This window comes from Aquarana catesbeiana, linkage group LG04 (assembly GCF_042186555.1).
Source record: "Aquarana catesbeiana isolate 2022-GZ linkage group LG04, ASM4218655v1, whole genome shotgun sequence".
Lineage (NCBI taxonomy): Eukaryota > Metazoa > Chordata > Amphibia > Anura > Ranidae > Aquarana > Aquarana catesbeiana.
In genome coordinates, this window is record NC_133327.1 from 93,909,301 (window position 1) to 93,925,881 (window position 16,581).

At 42.7% G+C, this 16,581-nt stretch overlaps 1 protein-coding gene across 1 annotated transcript in view; it reads left to right on the top strand.

Annotated features, from left to right (window-relative positions):
• Positions 1–16,581, top strand: part of NOL10 (nucleolar protein 10) — a 140,956-nt gene that overhangs the window by 57,085 nt on the left and 67,290 nt on the right. Inside the window, 5 exon segments of the mRNA XM_073625385.1 lie at positions 4,366–4,445; positions 4,546–4,644; positions 6,427–6,513; positions 8,916–9,089; positions 10,213–10,460. Of these exon segments, the coding sequence (XP_073481486.1) occupies positions 4,366–4,445; positions 4,546–4,644; positions 6,427–6,513; positions 8,916–9,089; positions 10,213–10,460 (688 nt within the window).

The following is a 16,581-nucleotide window of genomic DNA, read 5'->3' on the forward strand; positions in this document are numbered from 1 at the left end:
TAATGCACCTGAAAACTGCCTCCCATGGTGCCCAATGTGAACACCCGAGTGCGTTCACACTGGGGCGGTGCGCTTGCGGGACGTTAGAAAAAGTCCTGCAAGCAGCATCTTTGGGGTGGTCTGGGAGCGCTGTATATAGTGCTCCCAAAACGCCCTGTCCATTGAAATTAACCCCTTCTTCGGCCGCTAGCGGGGGTTAAAAGTGGCTGAAAAGCGCCACTAAAACGAGTAGTGCTTTAGTACTAACGCTCGGACGGCCCCCAGTGTGAAAGTAGCATTATGGTATTAAAGTGATTGTAAACCCTTTGTTATTAAAAAAAAAAAAAAAAATGTCATACTTGCCTACATTGTGCAGTTCGTTTTGTACAGAGTGGCCCCGATCACCCTTTTCTGGGGTCTCCCGGCGGCGCTATCAGCTCCTCCTCCCTGCATCGTATAACCCCCTAGTAGAAGCGCTCTCCCGGGGGGTTATCTTGCGGGCGCGCTCCTGAGTCCAGCATTTGCGTCCATAGACGCAGAATGCAGGACTCGGCCCCGGCGCCCGCGTCATCGGATTGATTGACAGCGGGAGCCAATGGCTGCGCTGTTTTCAATCTATCCAATCAAGAGCCGAGAACCCCCGGCAGAGAAGGTGAGCGTGTCTCCGCCAAGGGAACGAACGGGCTCAGGTGAGTGAAACGGGGGCTGAGAGGCTGGTCAGTGTCAGAAGTTTTTTCACCTTAATGCATAGGATGCATTAAGGTGAAAAAACACGAGGGTTTACAACCCCTTTAACGTTTGAACATTCACTTCATAAACAGATTTAGCCGGTGTTAGAGAAAAAACTTTTTTTAATTTTGACGTTAAATTTCAATTTAGTTTTAGTCAGTCTTTTGACTAAAATGGCATTTTAGTTTTAGTCATATTTTAGCCATCTGAATTGATTTTAGTTTTAGCCGTATTTTAGTTGACTAAAATGGTGTTCATTTCGTCGACAAAATTTACGTGGTTTTAAAGGCAGAATGTTTTTTATCTTAATACATTCTATTCTGTGTGCAGGGGCTCATATCTGCCCCCCTAATACTTACATGAGGCCCATCTGGATCAAGCAATGTTGCACGAGAGCCTCAGCTGTCCTGGACTCTCCCTCCTGATTGGCTGAGCCAATGGCGCCCACTGCTGTCAATCAAAGTCAGTGAGCCAATGAGAGAGAAGGGGCGGGGCTGCACTGAGTCTGAATGGGAACACAGAGCAGGCTGCTTGCTGTGGGGGCACTCGGCAGGAAGGGTCAGGAGCACCGGTGAGGGACCCGAGAAGAGGAGGATCTGGGCTGCTCTGTGCAAAACCACTACACAGGGTGGGTAAGTATAATGTTTGTTATTTTTAAACAAAAAAAATTACAAGACTTTGATATCACTAACACTGGTCCTGACATCATCAAGACAAGTGTAGGTAAAAAAATATGGAAAAAATGGCCGAATACATCATGTTTTACTTCTGATTTATTATAGAGGCTGGGTATGTTCTGATTAGGCTAGGACAGCCTGTCACAGAGAATATCCTTATAATATTGATATAACACATTGGTTGCTCTGGAATATTTTTGTATATGTAGCACCCTCTAGTCTGTGTGCTAGATGTTAGAGTAAGTAAATTTAGTGGCTCAGGGCTAAGTCTAAGCTGTGAATCTGTTTTAGGGTTTAGTGACTCGGGGCTGGATGACCGATCCTAGCAGCCTCTCTGGTGCCCCCCCCCCCTTGTTTTCTGAGACATTGGAGAATGTCCTGGACATGGTGGGTGAAGGTTAGGAGGACCTGCTTGGAATATTTGAGTACCCTCCGCAAATTCCCATAGGGAAGAGCTGGCAGGGTGCAGGCCCCCAATAGACATGAGTCTTGCCAGGAGGGGCAGTCAGTGGAAGATGGAGTCCCGAGGAGGCTGTCGGTGGCTCTCAGGGACACATGGAGGAAGCCCTTCCTTGAGGTACGGGAACAAGGAGAGATGACAGCGGGAAGCAGGTCAGCACTACTGGGATATCTCCTGAGAGTCGGCCGGGTGAGCTTGTGAGTGTCAGTCAGGAGAAGTTAGCCTGGAGGGCTAGTGAAAGGGGCAGCTGCAGCCAGGTGGGTTGGCAGTGAAGAGGTGGTGCTGGGATCAGTAGCCACAGGAGTAATGTAAGCTAGACACTGAAATTCTGCTACACAACTAAAGCTGGGCGATTTTCTCAAAAAAAAAAAAAAAATCTGCAATTTTGTTTAAAAAAAACTCGCTCCTCACGGTGTCAGTGCCGGTCCTGGGGAGCTCCAGGTAGGAGTTTTTAGGCGAGGCCGGACGCCGCGGACTAAGCCGCAGCCGCAATTTTTTTTTTCCCAGCCCATACCCAACTAAGGCAAGGCCATACCTGTTTCAAATTTTTGTTCGTATTTTGCACCATTAGTGGGCTGCAGCAACAGCCGATTTTCGTGCCGCAATCAAATTTGAGTAATCGGACATGTTGGAAATTTTTTGAAAAACAAACGATTTTCTAATCAATGATGGGAGAATCGTGCGAGAAATGTAATCGATAAAGAAATGCGCATGTGCAAGAAAAGAAAATTCCCGGAAAGTAAAGAAGATTCCCGGCCACGAAAATTATTTTCTGTAGCAACATGAGGTGAAATTGAAGGCTTGGTTGGTGGAATTTCGAAATCAATGGTGACATCATCGGATCACAAAACGCACAAATTTTCTGATTTTAAAAAGAAAATTCTTTCGAAATTCGACCATGTATGGCCAGCCTTAGAGTTCGGGTTCCTGCCTGTAATGGGCTATTGCTTTAATCTGACTGAGTGACTGTCAGATCTTTACACAGTGATCCAGCTGGCTTCTGCAAGTGAGTGCTGAAGGAAGAAGAGGAGATGTATATAGTGATTGTATATATAGGAAGAGTGTCCCTGAAGTTTGTTGTTTAAGTCAAGTGGGCATCCCATAACCTCCCATCCCTATCCAAGTAGTTATCCCTTAATAAATAACAAAAGCAAAGTCAAAGACTGTTCTCTGCCTCGGAAGTGCTTGTGAAAATGTTTTGTGCCTGGCTTCCACTGAGCGGATCGGTTCGGTACAGTTTGAATGGCCTAGAATGGTCCGGTCTATTCAGGGGAGTGTTTCCACTGCAAGTGGGACCACAAGGGGCCATACAGGGTTTAGAAAAAATGCCTCAGCATAGCACAGCAGAGGGTTTTCTGTCAGCCAATCAGTGGAATTTATCGTAGCTCCGCCCTAACCGAACCATTCCATTTTCTATGGCCCCACATCTGAAGCAGGACCCTGAATGGAGCGGTATGGTTCGGTTGTATGGGCCGCTTTCATAATGGAAACACCCAAAATAGCGTACCGAACCGATCCGCTCAGTGGAAACGAGGCATAAGTGTCACTGGTCCCAAAAAAGTGTCAGTGTCCGATTTGTCTGTCGCAATATCGCAGTCGTTGATCGCTGCCATTACTAGTAAAAAAAAAAAAAAAAAAATCCCATAGTTTGTAGACGCTATAACTTTTGCGCAAACCAATCCAATAAATTTTATTTTAAATTGACGGGTTTTTTTTTGTTGTTGTTTATAGTGCAAGAAAAAAACAGTGGTGATCAAATACCAACAAAAGAAAGCTCTATTTGTTGGGGAAAAAAATATATATAAATTGTATATGGGTACAGCATTTCATGACAGCGCAATTGTCCGTTAAAGTAACGCAGTGCCATATAGCAAAAAATGGCCTGGTCATGAAGTGGGGTAAATCTTCTGGAGGGCAAGTAGTTAATTCTTTGCCCATACATTATAGAGATTTGCTTTGGGTTGTTCTTATTTTAATAGATTTCGGGAATTTCAGACACCCAGCCAGATGACAGAGCAGACAGACAGGTCCTAGTCGTTCACAGACAGGGGGTTTTACACGGATCATTCACCTTTTTATTGGGGAGTTGTTATGATTCACACTTACCTCCTCCTTCCCCACAGGCTTTCTCTTTCTTTGCTTTCAACAGCACTTCACAAACCCTTTTCAGCTCACATTCCAGTGCCAATTGACAACCAACTTGTATTTGGTACATCGTTACCAGCATCAAAGACAAAAGTGAAATTCCCAGCATAACGACTGGAGCCGAACAAGAAATACACTAGAAAACGTCTATTACGGAATACGATGTAGGCCTCGCTAGTTTGGTTTAATCCCAATGCAAAACGAAAAGGAAAAATTAAATGGAGTTTTGGTTGTTTTAGGTTACAGCTGTACTTTTTTTTCTCTCCATTGTTTATTATCGCTGCTTGTTTTTTGGCATAGTATGTAAGTGGTAGTATATTGTGATCCATCAGACTTGTGACTCTTACTAGACATGTTTTATTGTTCACTGACCAGGTCTCGCACATCTGATTGGGTCTCCCTTGCTCCGAGCATATATGCACGGCTACTTTATTGATATACGCTTGTATCACAAGGTAACACATTTTTTTTTTATTGAGGTATATTTGTGATCTATAGAGATAGTTGAGTTTGGCGTGTAAAATTGCTTTGTTAGATTCATATTTGTATTCTCAGGTGAAAGCGATGGTGAATCCATTTGCCTATGAAGACTACAGAAAGGATAAAATCAGGCAGAAGATAGAGGAAACCCGGGCACAGCGTGTTCAGATCAAGGTGAGTGAAGCACATACAGCTGGCTACCATACACTGTGCTGATCCACTAGCATTTGGTTATCTCTGGGGTGCTGCAGATGTCGGACGGTTGCTTGTAAGTTACCAGCTAGGACAGTGAATACTGTGATGAGAAAGTGTGCTAATACTGCTAAATTCTAGTGACCCGAGGATTTCATTGCTTCTGGTTTCGGTGTGATGTTTACAAGCTGCTAAGTTTGTAAAGCATCTGGTCAAACCAATCCCAAACAGATGCTTTTGAGGGCTTTAAGGACTCCTGACACCCTGACGTGCCACCTTTTGGCGTGTCATTTTTTTGGGGGGGAGGGGGAGCGGGTACCTCGTTTTGACAGGTACACAGCTCCCACTTTCGCTCTTGTGCCTAGGCATCTCAAGCAGAAGGTCTCCTCTCCCCCTCCCTCCCTGCAATCTTCTGGGACAGGACTCCGTCACAGGTACCAGAAGATTGCCCGGCCATGTAGGACACACAGAGCGACTCACGCATGCGCAGTGCATACCCGGCTGTGAAGCGGTAAGCTGTCACAGCTGGTTGTCCACGCTAGTGATGCTGGGGGAAGGTCGGGAAGAGAACTGAGGCTTCGGGCGGCCGCATCGCTGGATCGTAGGACAGGTGAATGTGTTTGTTAAAAGTCAGCAGTTACATTTTTTGTAGCTGTTGACTTTTTTTTAAACACAGAAACAGCTGGAACTCCGCTTTAATAATCACCTCACCTACCCTCCCAGGTTTTATATTTAGCCAGGTGGACTTCCAGCTGCAGTGACAGTGTAACAGCATACAGGTGCATCTATAGGAAAATAATGGATTGTTAAATTCCGTTTGTCACATGCTACCTACACAGTGCACATCTACACAGTGCACATCTACACAGTGCACATCTACACAGTGCACACCTACACAGTGCACACCTACACAGTGCACACCTACACAGTGCATAGATTATGACTAAGTGAATTTCAATGCGTGAAACACGTTAAACTCTGCCAGGTCTGCATTGATGTCATGATGTCTACAATGTTTGTCTGAAAATTTTTTTATCTTCAATAAAGTCCTCAGTTTTGCTTCAAACCTCCGAGTGCGGTCAAACCTTTTCCTGTTCCAGTGGCTCCTATCCAGATTATGGACTGGACCTGCACTGTGAGGTTGAAGCATGGGATTGCTCTCCCCTGGAGCGGCTTGGCTTTGCTTTCTATCAGACAGTGCACAACTCCACCCACCTGTTATTGGTGGCCATTATAACAGATATAACAATGGTGCATACCATCTTCCCTCTGTGCTGTGTACATGAATGTGTCCTTTACTTGTACTGCACAGAAGGCACAAATGATCAGTTTAGTTTGAGATGAAACTCAGGATGTGAAGCAGTAAGAAGATCCTCACCTCTCTATTCCATTATACCTTCACATTCACAACTTACACGAGGCCTTTCTCTGGATCTGATTGTATGTGGCTTAAGGATACAATCGCAACACCCCTGTATTGTAAATCTATAGGCTAAAGCATGAGGTTATTTGCTTTTGTGTAGAAGTTGTTTGCTTCACCTCACTAGCTTTAAGCCAATGCTGCAAAAATCAGCTTAAGGTGGTCTTGGCTTTCAAAAATGTGTAAACATGTCAGTGATGCTTCTATTATACTCTGGTGGATGCGGTTATCTGAGCAATTTGTAAGCAGAGGTTTGGCAAAAAAAATAAAAATAAAAAAAGCACTTGATAAGTCTGCCTGGTGCAGCTTTAGAGTCTGTGACATATGTACTCTTTCTTTTCTAGAAACTACCAAAGGTGAACAAGGAACTGGCTCTTAAATTATTAGAAGAAGATGAGGAGGAGCGGCCGTTGCAGAAGAAGAAACAGAAGGTAAGGGTTACTGTGAATAGGTCAGGCCGAGTTGGTCAGCAGTGTTGAAGGCTAGCGCCACCTTTTGCAACACGTTCATCTGTATTTAGGATGTAACATGTTAAGCTATCCCTCCAACCCCTAGAACGACCCCCTTCTCCCCCTCAGCTGCTGTCAATTTTAGAATTGGCGGACCCCCGCACAACTGCATCATTTACTCACAAAGATCTGTGAATAAACTACAAGATCCATTTGGTACTGCAACACAGACTTGTAGTACTCAATGGAATATGAGTGTGACAATTGCATCCGTAGTCCATACACTTCCTCCATCTCAGTAACTGAAAGATTGTATCTCGGTACTGACAGGGAGCTGGCAGAAGATTCTGCAAGAGCCTGTGCATAGCACCCGTGATCCGCAGATATATTTTTTTTTTTTTTTTTTAATGTATACTTCACATTTAAAGCTGATTTCCAGGTGTCCTGTCACTTTAAATAGTTTGGACCAAGCTGGTCTAAACAAACGATTTCCCTCATTAAGTGCTAAGCTGTCTCTGAACACTGTATTGAACTGTATATAGCTTCAGCTACATACAGTACACCGTGCTGGATTCCAGCTGTGAGACAGAGACTTCCTGCCCCACACCTGGAACAAAATAAGAGAGACTGTCTGAGCGGCGCTCACCCATTCATAGGCAGCTTTGTATTCTGTGAATACAAAGCTTCCTCTGATTGGCTGAGGCGACAAGGTGGACTGATGACATTACAATCTCTGATTTGGCCAATCAGCGGAAGCTTTGTATTCATTCACAGAATACAAAGCTGCCTATGAATGACTGAGTGCTGCTCAGAACAACTCTGTTTTTTTCCGGTTGTGAGATGGAAAGTCTGTCTCACAGCCAGAACCCAGCATTGTGTACTGTATGAAGCTGCAGCACATACAGTGAAGGCAATAGTTTGTTTTTAATCAGTTTGGTCCAAACTAACAATTTAAAGTGAAAGGAAACACGGAAATATGCTTTAAGGAACTCATGATGGACATGTGATGCTATGTTTTCCTGACCATAACTGTGAATAAGGATTAGCTGTAGGATGCTACACTATTAGCTGCACAGTCACAGCTGGACCAATCTCCATTTTCAGGCAGCTATATTTATTGGGTATTTTAGTGACTTTTGACCTACAGAGAGGCCATTGAAAAAGCCCGCCCAAGTAAAGCGCTGCCCCTAACCCTGTGAACTTGAAAGGAGTTCTTTTGAATCCCTTACACAACCCCCCACCCCTTCAGTTCAAGATAGAATTGTAAACAGGTGATCCATAAATTCTTTTGTTATCTCCCTCCAGGTCTCATGGTTATTTATTTTTTTTGTTTTGTTTTTTTGGAGGTGGGGGGTAAAATTCCAGGCAGAAACACTTCTCTGTAGCTTGGAGCCCCCAACTTCAGAATGAATTATTGCTATGAAGAATAATTGTAACTGTTGCACAGGATTTCTTTTTTCAAATCTCTTTTTAAAATCTAATTTTTCTTATTTCCAAAATGATTGATTCTTATTGAATGAACTTTGCTTGTCTGGGAGCCACCTACCCCCTGATTTGCAGTGAAAGCCAGTAAAGAAAAAAATAGTTGAAAGAAAAATTTAAAAAATACTTTGCACTGCGCACTACCTACAAGTGTATCCTAGGCGAAGGTGACATCATTGAGAGTTCTCGTAGGTTTCTGGAAAAGCTGAAGATGTCGGATCCTCTGAGAGTGTGCTACTCAGCACAGTGCTAGTTTCTTCTAATGGGCTGTAAGGTCCTCAGATTTGATTTCCCAGGTTCCCACGGTGAGGCCTACTAACATTACTGGCACCTACAAGAAATGGCAGGAAGCTGGGATCTATGTAATTTTATTTATTTTTTTCTCTTAGTATTGGTTTTTTCAGGTCCTGGTGAGCTTTCCGACGACTTTGTGCAAAGTCCACCTAATTCCTTTGCTCATTTATTTTTAAAAATTGGAACAGTAAGGAATGACATTGACTGTGTGAGAACTGAGACTCTCAAACAGTCCCGTGAAACAGTTATGCTCTGCATTTTCATGCATGTCCCTTGTAACTAAACAGTGCATGAGAAATGCTCAATTAGAGCAATGCTAGCAATAGTCATGTTTATAGGACAAATTCTGAAAAATCCCGCTGCACATTTTTCAGCATTGTGTCTTGTTTCCTGTCAACGCAGTTGCATGTCATGGCAACACTCAGGATCCACAAGAGGCAGAGCTTAAAGTTCAGTCATATATGAGACCTACCATTCTAGCGTATGGCCAAAGACTTGTGTTGTTGGGTTTCAAATGGTAAATGCAGTGTGCTTTTTATCTGTTTCAGTGACCAGTCCTAAAAAATACCAGATTTGATATAAGACTAAACATTTATCGTTTACTCTAGAAAATGCCAAACATACTCAACGATGACAGATTTAAAGCCATGTTTGAGGATCCAGCCTTCCAAGTGGATGAGAAGAGTGAGGAGTTCCGGCTGCTGAACCCTCTTGTATCTAAAATCAGCCAGAAGAGGAAGAAGAAGCTGAAAGAAATGGCGGAGTTGCAGGTCAAGGAGCAGGTACAGTACAAAGACTTTTTTTTTATATTATATCTTACTCAGATGCCTGATTTCACTTCACTTTTTGTATTGGGCTAGCCATCAATAAAAAAAAGGAAAATGTAGGTTTGGGCAAAAGTATCACTTCAATGCTACTTCAGTGTTTCCTGATGGTAACAACTGTGCACCATGAGTAATAGACTTTAGCACTAGGAGCCAAGCCACCAATCCAAATCTGGTGAGTTTTCACAAACACAAAGAAGTTAGTGGCCTCCAATACTGTGCGTCGATTAAAACAACTACTATGAAGGGACCACCACTGTCACCTCCAAGAGAAAGCTCACTGGATTGCCAGACCTCACAGCATTTGAGAGGTCAGTAAGCATTCACAAGATCAGTACAGCTACACTTGGAATCCTCCTTTCTTTCTGACAATAGAAGTAATCTCTTACAGGGCAAACTATAGATGAGAAAGAAGACTGCTACTGGTGCATTATCCTTTTATTAAAAGATTTGAAAACACATTAAAAACTGACATATAACTCACGTGCACTTGTGTCATAATCCACCAGCCGTGTGTGACGTCAGCATGCTCAAAACTCCACCAACGTGTTTTGTCAGAAGGGACCACCACCATCAGGGGCTAGCATTCTTTATGCAAGTGGCTTGAGATACTTTATACTAGCACGAACTGTTATTTAACTGTGCACTAGGCCTGTACACTTTTTTTCCTGGAGCACTTGTTTGTAGACTCCATTGGGAGAACATGTAACAGAGTGACAACACAGGAACTGGAATAGGAAGTAGTATTTTAATGAAAGCTGCAGACTTAAAAATATTGAAACTTACTTTTGAAGTTACTTTACTATGTTAACGCTTATATGAGATTTTAGAGATTGTGTTTACATATACGCTGAACGTAATTCCTGTTTTGTATGGCAGTTCAGGTTTGGGTTGGTTTGGTTTGGTTTTTTTCATGTTTGCCTCTGTTGCTATTTTTTTATATCCATAGAAAAGTGTGGTGCAGGTGTTACCTCCTCTGAGGAAGAGGTTTTTAATATCTCTGTCCTATTTAGAATATAAATAGTCTAAAGCGCGTGAAGCCACTTGCATAGTTGTCATTGGTTTCTAATTTTATCACCAGGAGGAAGAGGAAGAGCCAGAAGGAAAACCAAGTGATGCAGAGAGCTCTGAATCTTCCGATGATGAAAAGGCTTGGGTCGAAGAGGTCAGGAAACAGCGCAAGCTCCTACGCCAAGAGGAAAAAGTCAGGAGGCAGGAAAGGGAGGCTGAAGATCAACAAACAACCCTCACGCCTCAGTTTTATGAGATAAAAGCAGGGGAGGAATTCCGCAGTTTCCAGGATGCAGCCAAGAAGCAAAAAATGATGAGGTAGGTGTGAGGATATGACGTCTAATTATCTGTCATCTCCGGTCTTCCTCTCCATCCTCAAATCCATTCTTGGCACTCGTGGACCTAAAAGAACCCAATTAGTGGCAGAGTCTTTTTGAGATTACACCTGTTGTGGCTTTTACTCTTTGGGCAGTATAGCTTTCCACTTATTCTACTATATACTAGCTGTAATCTATCCAGAGGTTTTCAGTCATCTGCAGCCTTTTAAAAGAAGCGAGTAGAAACTTACCCAACATGAGAAGCTTTAGAAGGCATCCTCCACTTTAGCTCTTGCTGTGCTGGGTGCTTGTCAGGCTGCTGAAGAGAGAACACTAGAGTGGTCTTATCTGCAGTCTGCTGCCTTAAAGAGATTACATTTAAAATGTGGATTTCCCTGCAATAATTTTGCTTTATTCTCTTGTGGGATTGTGGAACTGCAATTAGTCTTTGAAGTAGCACATTGGTTTTAAAAAGAATAGGCCAGAGCCACCCTGTCACAGCCGGATTGTATTCGTAGGATCAGAAATCTGATATTATGGTATATTTTTGAAATAACAGTGTCAGAGAAGTAGTGGGGCTGCCATTACTGACATATATCTGAAACAGACTGGCTTTATCTGACTCTGTTTTTTTACACACCTGGAATAAGCAGGCTGTTAAGGAGTGTCAGACCTACTCACCTCTATACTTGTTCTGTGTTATCATCGAAGATAGCATTAAGGTCAAAGCATCAGAATGGCGGCCAGAGAACTGGTATATTTCAGGAGGAGGGTTGGGCAAATGCAGCGTCCATTAAAACCACTTCAGCCCGGAAGGATTTGGCTGCCCAATGACCGAGCCATTTTTTTTCAATTCGGCACTGCGTCACTTTAACTGACAATTGCGCAGTGGTGCGACGTGGCTCTCAAACAAAATTGACGTCCTTTTTTCCTCAGGGAGCTGTGATCAGTGTCCTGTCACTAAGAAGAATGGGGAAATGCTTGTTTACATCAGCATTTCCCCATTCTTCCTCTCCGTGAGACGATCGCGGGACTCCCAGCGGACATCAAGTCCGCAGGTCCCGAGCATCGGCACCCTCGCTGCGCAGCGGGGGCGCGCCTGCTATCCGGACCCCGCGAGATCACGTACATTAACGTGATTTCGCACAGGGGAGCCAACCAGTAAAACTGCGGCTGGTCCGGAAGCAGTTAAAGTGGTATTAAAGGCAGATTTTTTTCAAAAAAAGAACACATGTCATTCTTACCTGCTCTGTGCAGTGGTTTTGCACAGATATTCCTTGATCTTCCTTTTCTCAGGTTTTGCCCGCCCTCCTAGCCCCTCCCTCCTGCCAAGTGTCACCGTAGCAAGCAGCCAATGAGAAGAGAGTGGAGGTGGAGCCACTGCTTTGTGTGTCCATTCACACACAGAGCACGGCTCAACACCGCCTCCGCTCTCTTCCCATTGGCTCACTGTCTGTGATTGACAGTAGCGGGAGCCAATGGTACAAAACCAGCCTGTCAGATTTTACATACGATTATTCCCAATGGCTGTTATATCCACTAGCAGAAATCACTGTGTTCTCTTGGCAGGGATGGCTCCCCCTACTGGGAGAACACAATGGCTCCATGAGAGGGATTCCCCCATCAACACTGTGTGTTGATAGTGGAATTGAGCGTTTTTTTCTTTCCTGCAACTCGCTCCATCTCTGGCCAGCTTAAGACATTAAAGGGATCATGTGTAATCATCAAACTGTACATCAGAAAGTGAAGTTTCCAACAATGTTTTCCTCTGGGGGGACTACATAACACCCCCATCCTCTTATATTATGGACATGAAGGGGGAGGGATTCTACAGTCCAAACCTGAAGCAAGTGGACTAGGGTAACTATTATCCTCCTCCATGAAAGCAGTACAGTTAATGAGCGTTGTCATCATTGAACAAGAAGTGAGTCAGTACCAGGATCACTATGTTAAAATAAACAATAAAGAAAGCAGATGAGGCCACCACATCTAAGGACTGGTGATCTACAAAATATTATATTTTTGTACCTAAAAAAAATGTAAAACCCTTGCAGTGCCCCCCCCCCCCCCCCCTTATATATGTATATGTACTTTGTGATGTAAATTGATAAACGCACCTGTCTTAATCACAAGTGAGGATGACAAACCCTTTCTGCTCATTTTGGGTAAAGTATGGATTTGGCTGATATTGGTAGTGAGCATTAGGATGCTGGAAGGCAATCTGATCGAGAATTCTGACAGTGAGATGACAACTATTACAGTCTAGTGAACTACAAGGATGGGGCTCTGTGTGCATAAAACTTTCTTCTAAATGAAGACAACTTTCATGGCCTCTGGATTTTGTGGGTTGTGTTTTTTCTTAGCTCTTCTTTATTTGCAGAGATAACACGACCTTTACCTTTTGTGTATGCACACATAACGTGTATCGGAGATCTATTGCATAACATATAAGTCATTAGTATTGGTCTTGTGATCGTTAGTGACTGCCTGACACATTAGCCCTTTTCCCAGAAAAGCCCATTTACTTCCTTTAGCACCTGAGCTTATCTTGCAGTCCTATCCAGGGCCTATCAAGTCATGTGATTAGTGACATCATCAACAGATATTGATGTTTAGTTTGTTAGAGAGTGGTGGAAAGTACAAGCTCTGGCCTAAGGAATGTATTGTGCTTAATGGTTTCTGAGCGGAAGAAGAATTATCGGTCAACAGGGCTTGGTAGTATGTAGAAATGCTCATTCGTTTCCACAGCAATGACATCACTATGGTCTCCCTTTGCTTTTTGAAACTGGGTTACTTTTTATTTGTGAAACAATGTAACACATAGGGGAAGTTTTTATTTATTTATTTATTTTTGATCACCTAGTGATGTTAAAAATATCCAACCACAAAAAGTGTTTAGTTTATGGACAGAACACTGGTGAACTAAATCATTGGGTGGCTTCTGGGCAGATATTTACACCATTTATTATAATTCAGAATTATTAATTGTGTTTTGGGTTCCTTGGGCGCCAAGTGGTGCAGCCCTGACCTACATGAGGTCTGTATTTCCATAAATCCACATGTTGGGGGTCTCCTGGTATGTTCTGAGCCATGTTTATGTCCCCATTCACACCTGTGCGATTTTTAACATGCATTGATGCACAACAATGCTAAACAAAAAGATTATAACTATTTTCTTTGGGGCTCATTTACCTGTGCCTTTCTCTTCCATGTGTCCTTGAGGGAAAAAAAGTAAAGGTCCTTTTTTTGGTTTCATATACTTTAATGAGTGCGCATGAAAAACACATGAAAATGCATAAGCCTAGCCTCCTCTATTAAAATAAGTTGTTTTTTTTTTCCCTGCTTTGCTGTGATCCAACTTCCTGTTAGAGGGTGGCTACGTTCATTCTCAATGGTCCCACTGTATGAAGGAGCATAGCTACTCCTCTCTCGCTGGTTCTCAAGAAGGATTATGAGGTTTGTAGCGTGCATAGAGAAGTGCACATGACCACAACTAATCACAGAAGTGATGGGGAAAAGGAGAATTTATATTACAAGGAGACAAAAAAAACTTTGCAGAGGGACAAGTCACATTCAAGTCGCACCCACCCAAATTTGCCCCAATGTTTCACTCCAAATCACACGACTTTAGAGTCGTATAAGTGAGAATGGAGCCTTACTGCATTCTTTGTAGTAAGGTAAAAAACCTGCATGCAGCTCCCCCTAAATACATACCTGAGCCTGATTTCGATCCAGTGATGTGCCAGAGAGCCAACCGAGGCTGTCTCTGCTCTCTCCCTCTTTATTGGCTCATATACAGCAACAGGAGCCATTGGCTCCTGCGGCTGTCAATCACAGCCAGTGAGTAGGGGGCAGGGCCGAGTCCTGCTCTGTGTGTCTTATGAGCATACAAAGAGGGGCTCAGGAGCGAGCATGCACAAGTGCCCCCATAGCAAGCGGCTTGCTATGGGGGCACTTGGCAGGGGAGCGCCAGCGAGGGACCCAAGATGAGGAGGATTGAGGCTGCTCTGTGCAAAACCATTGCACAGAGCAGGTAAGTATAATATGTTATAGTTTTACAATCACTTTAAGGAAAAAGGGTATTGAAAAAGTATGTGGGATGTTAGTACTGATAGTGGTAGAGTCTGAGCTTGTTCTTTTACTCCCTGTTTTTATGTGGAAGGTAATAGGGGAAGCTAATTTAAAGAAAAAAATACAGGAACCTACAGTATGTTATCAGTATAACAATTGCTTATTTTCAAAATAAATTCTACATTTTTAAAATGCATTTATGGTTCTGCATTTTATATTTTAATTGATGCATGTGTAGTTGGAAGCCATTGTGGACATACAGGTAGTTGGTGGGAACTTACAGGAGAGTGGGATTTCACATATAACCCCTTATCCTGCTCTACCCTTCCCTGCTCCATAAAAAGGGGGTTGCTGGGAAGACTGGAATCTGCTTCCTTAATTCTTTATATATATATATATATATATATATATATATATATATATATATATATATATATATATATATATATATATATATATATATATATATATAAAATATATTTTTTTTAACAAAGGATCATCTCTGGTTATCCTAGGTTTGGTGTTTAATTAGGTCAGCTCGCTGGTAAACAAATTGAATTTTTTATTACCTTTTAATAAATTTGGTGTCTCTAGATCAGTGTTTCTCAACTCCAGTCCTCAGGGCACACCAACAGGTCATGTTTTCAGGATTTCCACTATTTTGCACAGGTGATTTGATCAGTATTACTGCCTTAGTAATTACCACAGCTGTTTCATCTGAGGGAAATCCTGAAAACATGACCTGTTGGTGCGCCTTGAGGACTGGAGTTGAGAAACACTGCTCTAGATGACCACCAGCCCCTGTGAACAGCAGAGGAACTACTTGATTACAAAAAGAAATGCTTAGAGCCGTGACCTGTTTCTGCTACTGCATTAGGCTTTCCAGGCAGATAAGGTTTTTTTTTTTTTTGTAGAAATTTAATTTAGACTTGGAGTTGTCCTTGAATGATTACAAATAATTTGCCCTTCTGCCATCTTATTACTGAACAACCTGCTAGCATTTGAATGTCAACAAGTCACTTACAAAAAAGTTCTGTTCATTGATTTAAATTGTCCTCTCCGAGTACAAAGATAGTCAGCTTTTCAGAAGACACATCATCCTGTTCCTCCTCTGCAGCATGGCTTCTGCTAGTACTCATTGCATTTTAATGTGGGAGGAAGTATATTAGTTCTACGAACATCTAAGTGGAATGGTTGTGTCTTTCAATTTCCTCATTTTTAGATTTAGTACACTTCATATATAATGTATGAAACAGAACCAGGGCTGATTTCATGTGTTCCGTAATGTCTTAAAGGGTCAGTTCACAGAGAATTGTTAGTTTTTGATTGACGTTGGACTTCCTCTATCTTTTTTGGATTATGGAAATGTGATCACTGGCCACTGATATCGATAACTATAACTAGTATTTTTCTGGGTACAGATCTTTGGCCGGTATTTTTCTGGGTACTGATCTTTGGCTGGTATTTTTCTGGGTACTGATCTTTGGCCGGTATTTTTCTGGGTACCGGTCTTTGGCCGGTATTTTTCTGGGTAACAATCTTTGGCCGGTATTTTGCTGGGTAACGATCTTCTGCCACTTTGATTGGCTGGGCTGAGATGGCCTCACATTTGTGCATGTGTGGGAATTCATTTGTATCGGCAGAGTAATAGCATTGATCTCTACTAGCCTCATGTAACATGTTCCTAGTTTTGTATCGTCTTCCCCAACCAAAAATGTAGCATGTACTCACTCTCTAACTCTCCTTTCGTCCGTTTTCTGACAGTCCACTCCAGCATTATATATACTGAACATCATCTGCACGCTTCAGTGAAGTCGGTGGTGGCATTTGAGGCCCCCTTTAGCACATAAGTTGACAACTGCTGGTCTATAGTATTCCCCTTTTTGCTCTTTCTCAGTAGCTACGTAAAAGGTTATGTAGGTAAGTGAAGGAAGGGGCTGAGGAACTGAAACAGCAAGGAGATTAGATGGTCCCAGAAGAGAAGGGGGTCATGATGTCCAAGGATGGAGGGGCTTTGCTAGTGTTGACTCTTCTGAATTAGTCCAATTTTC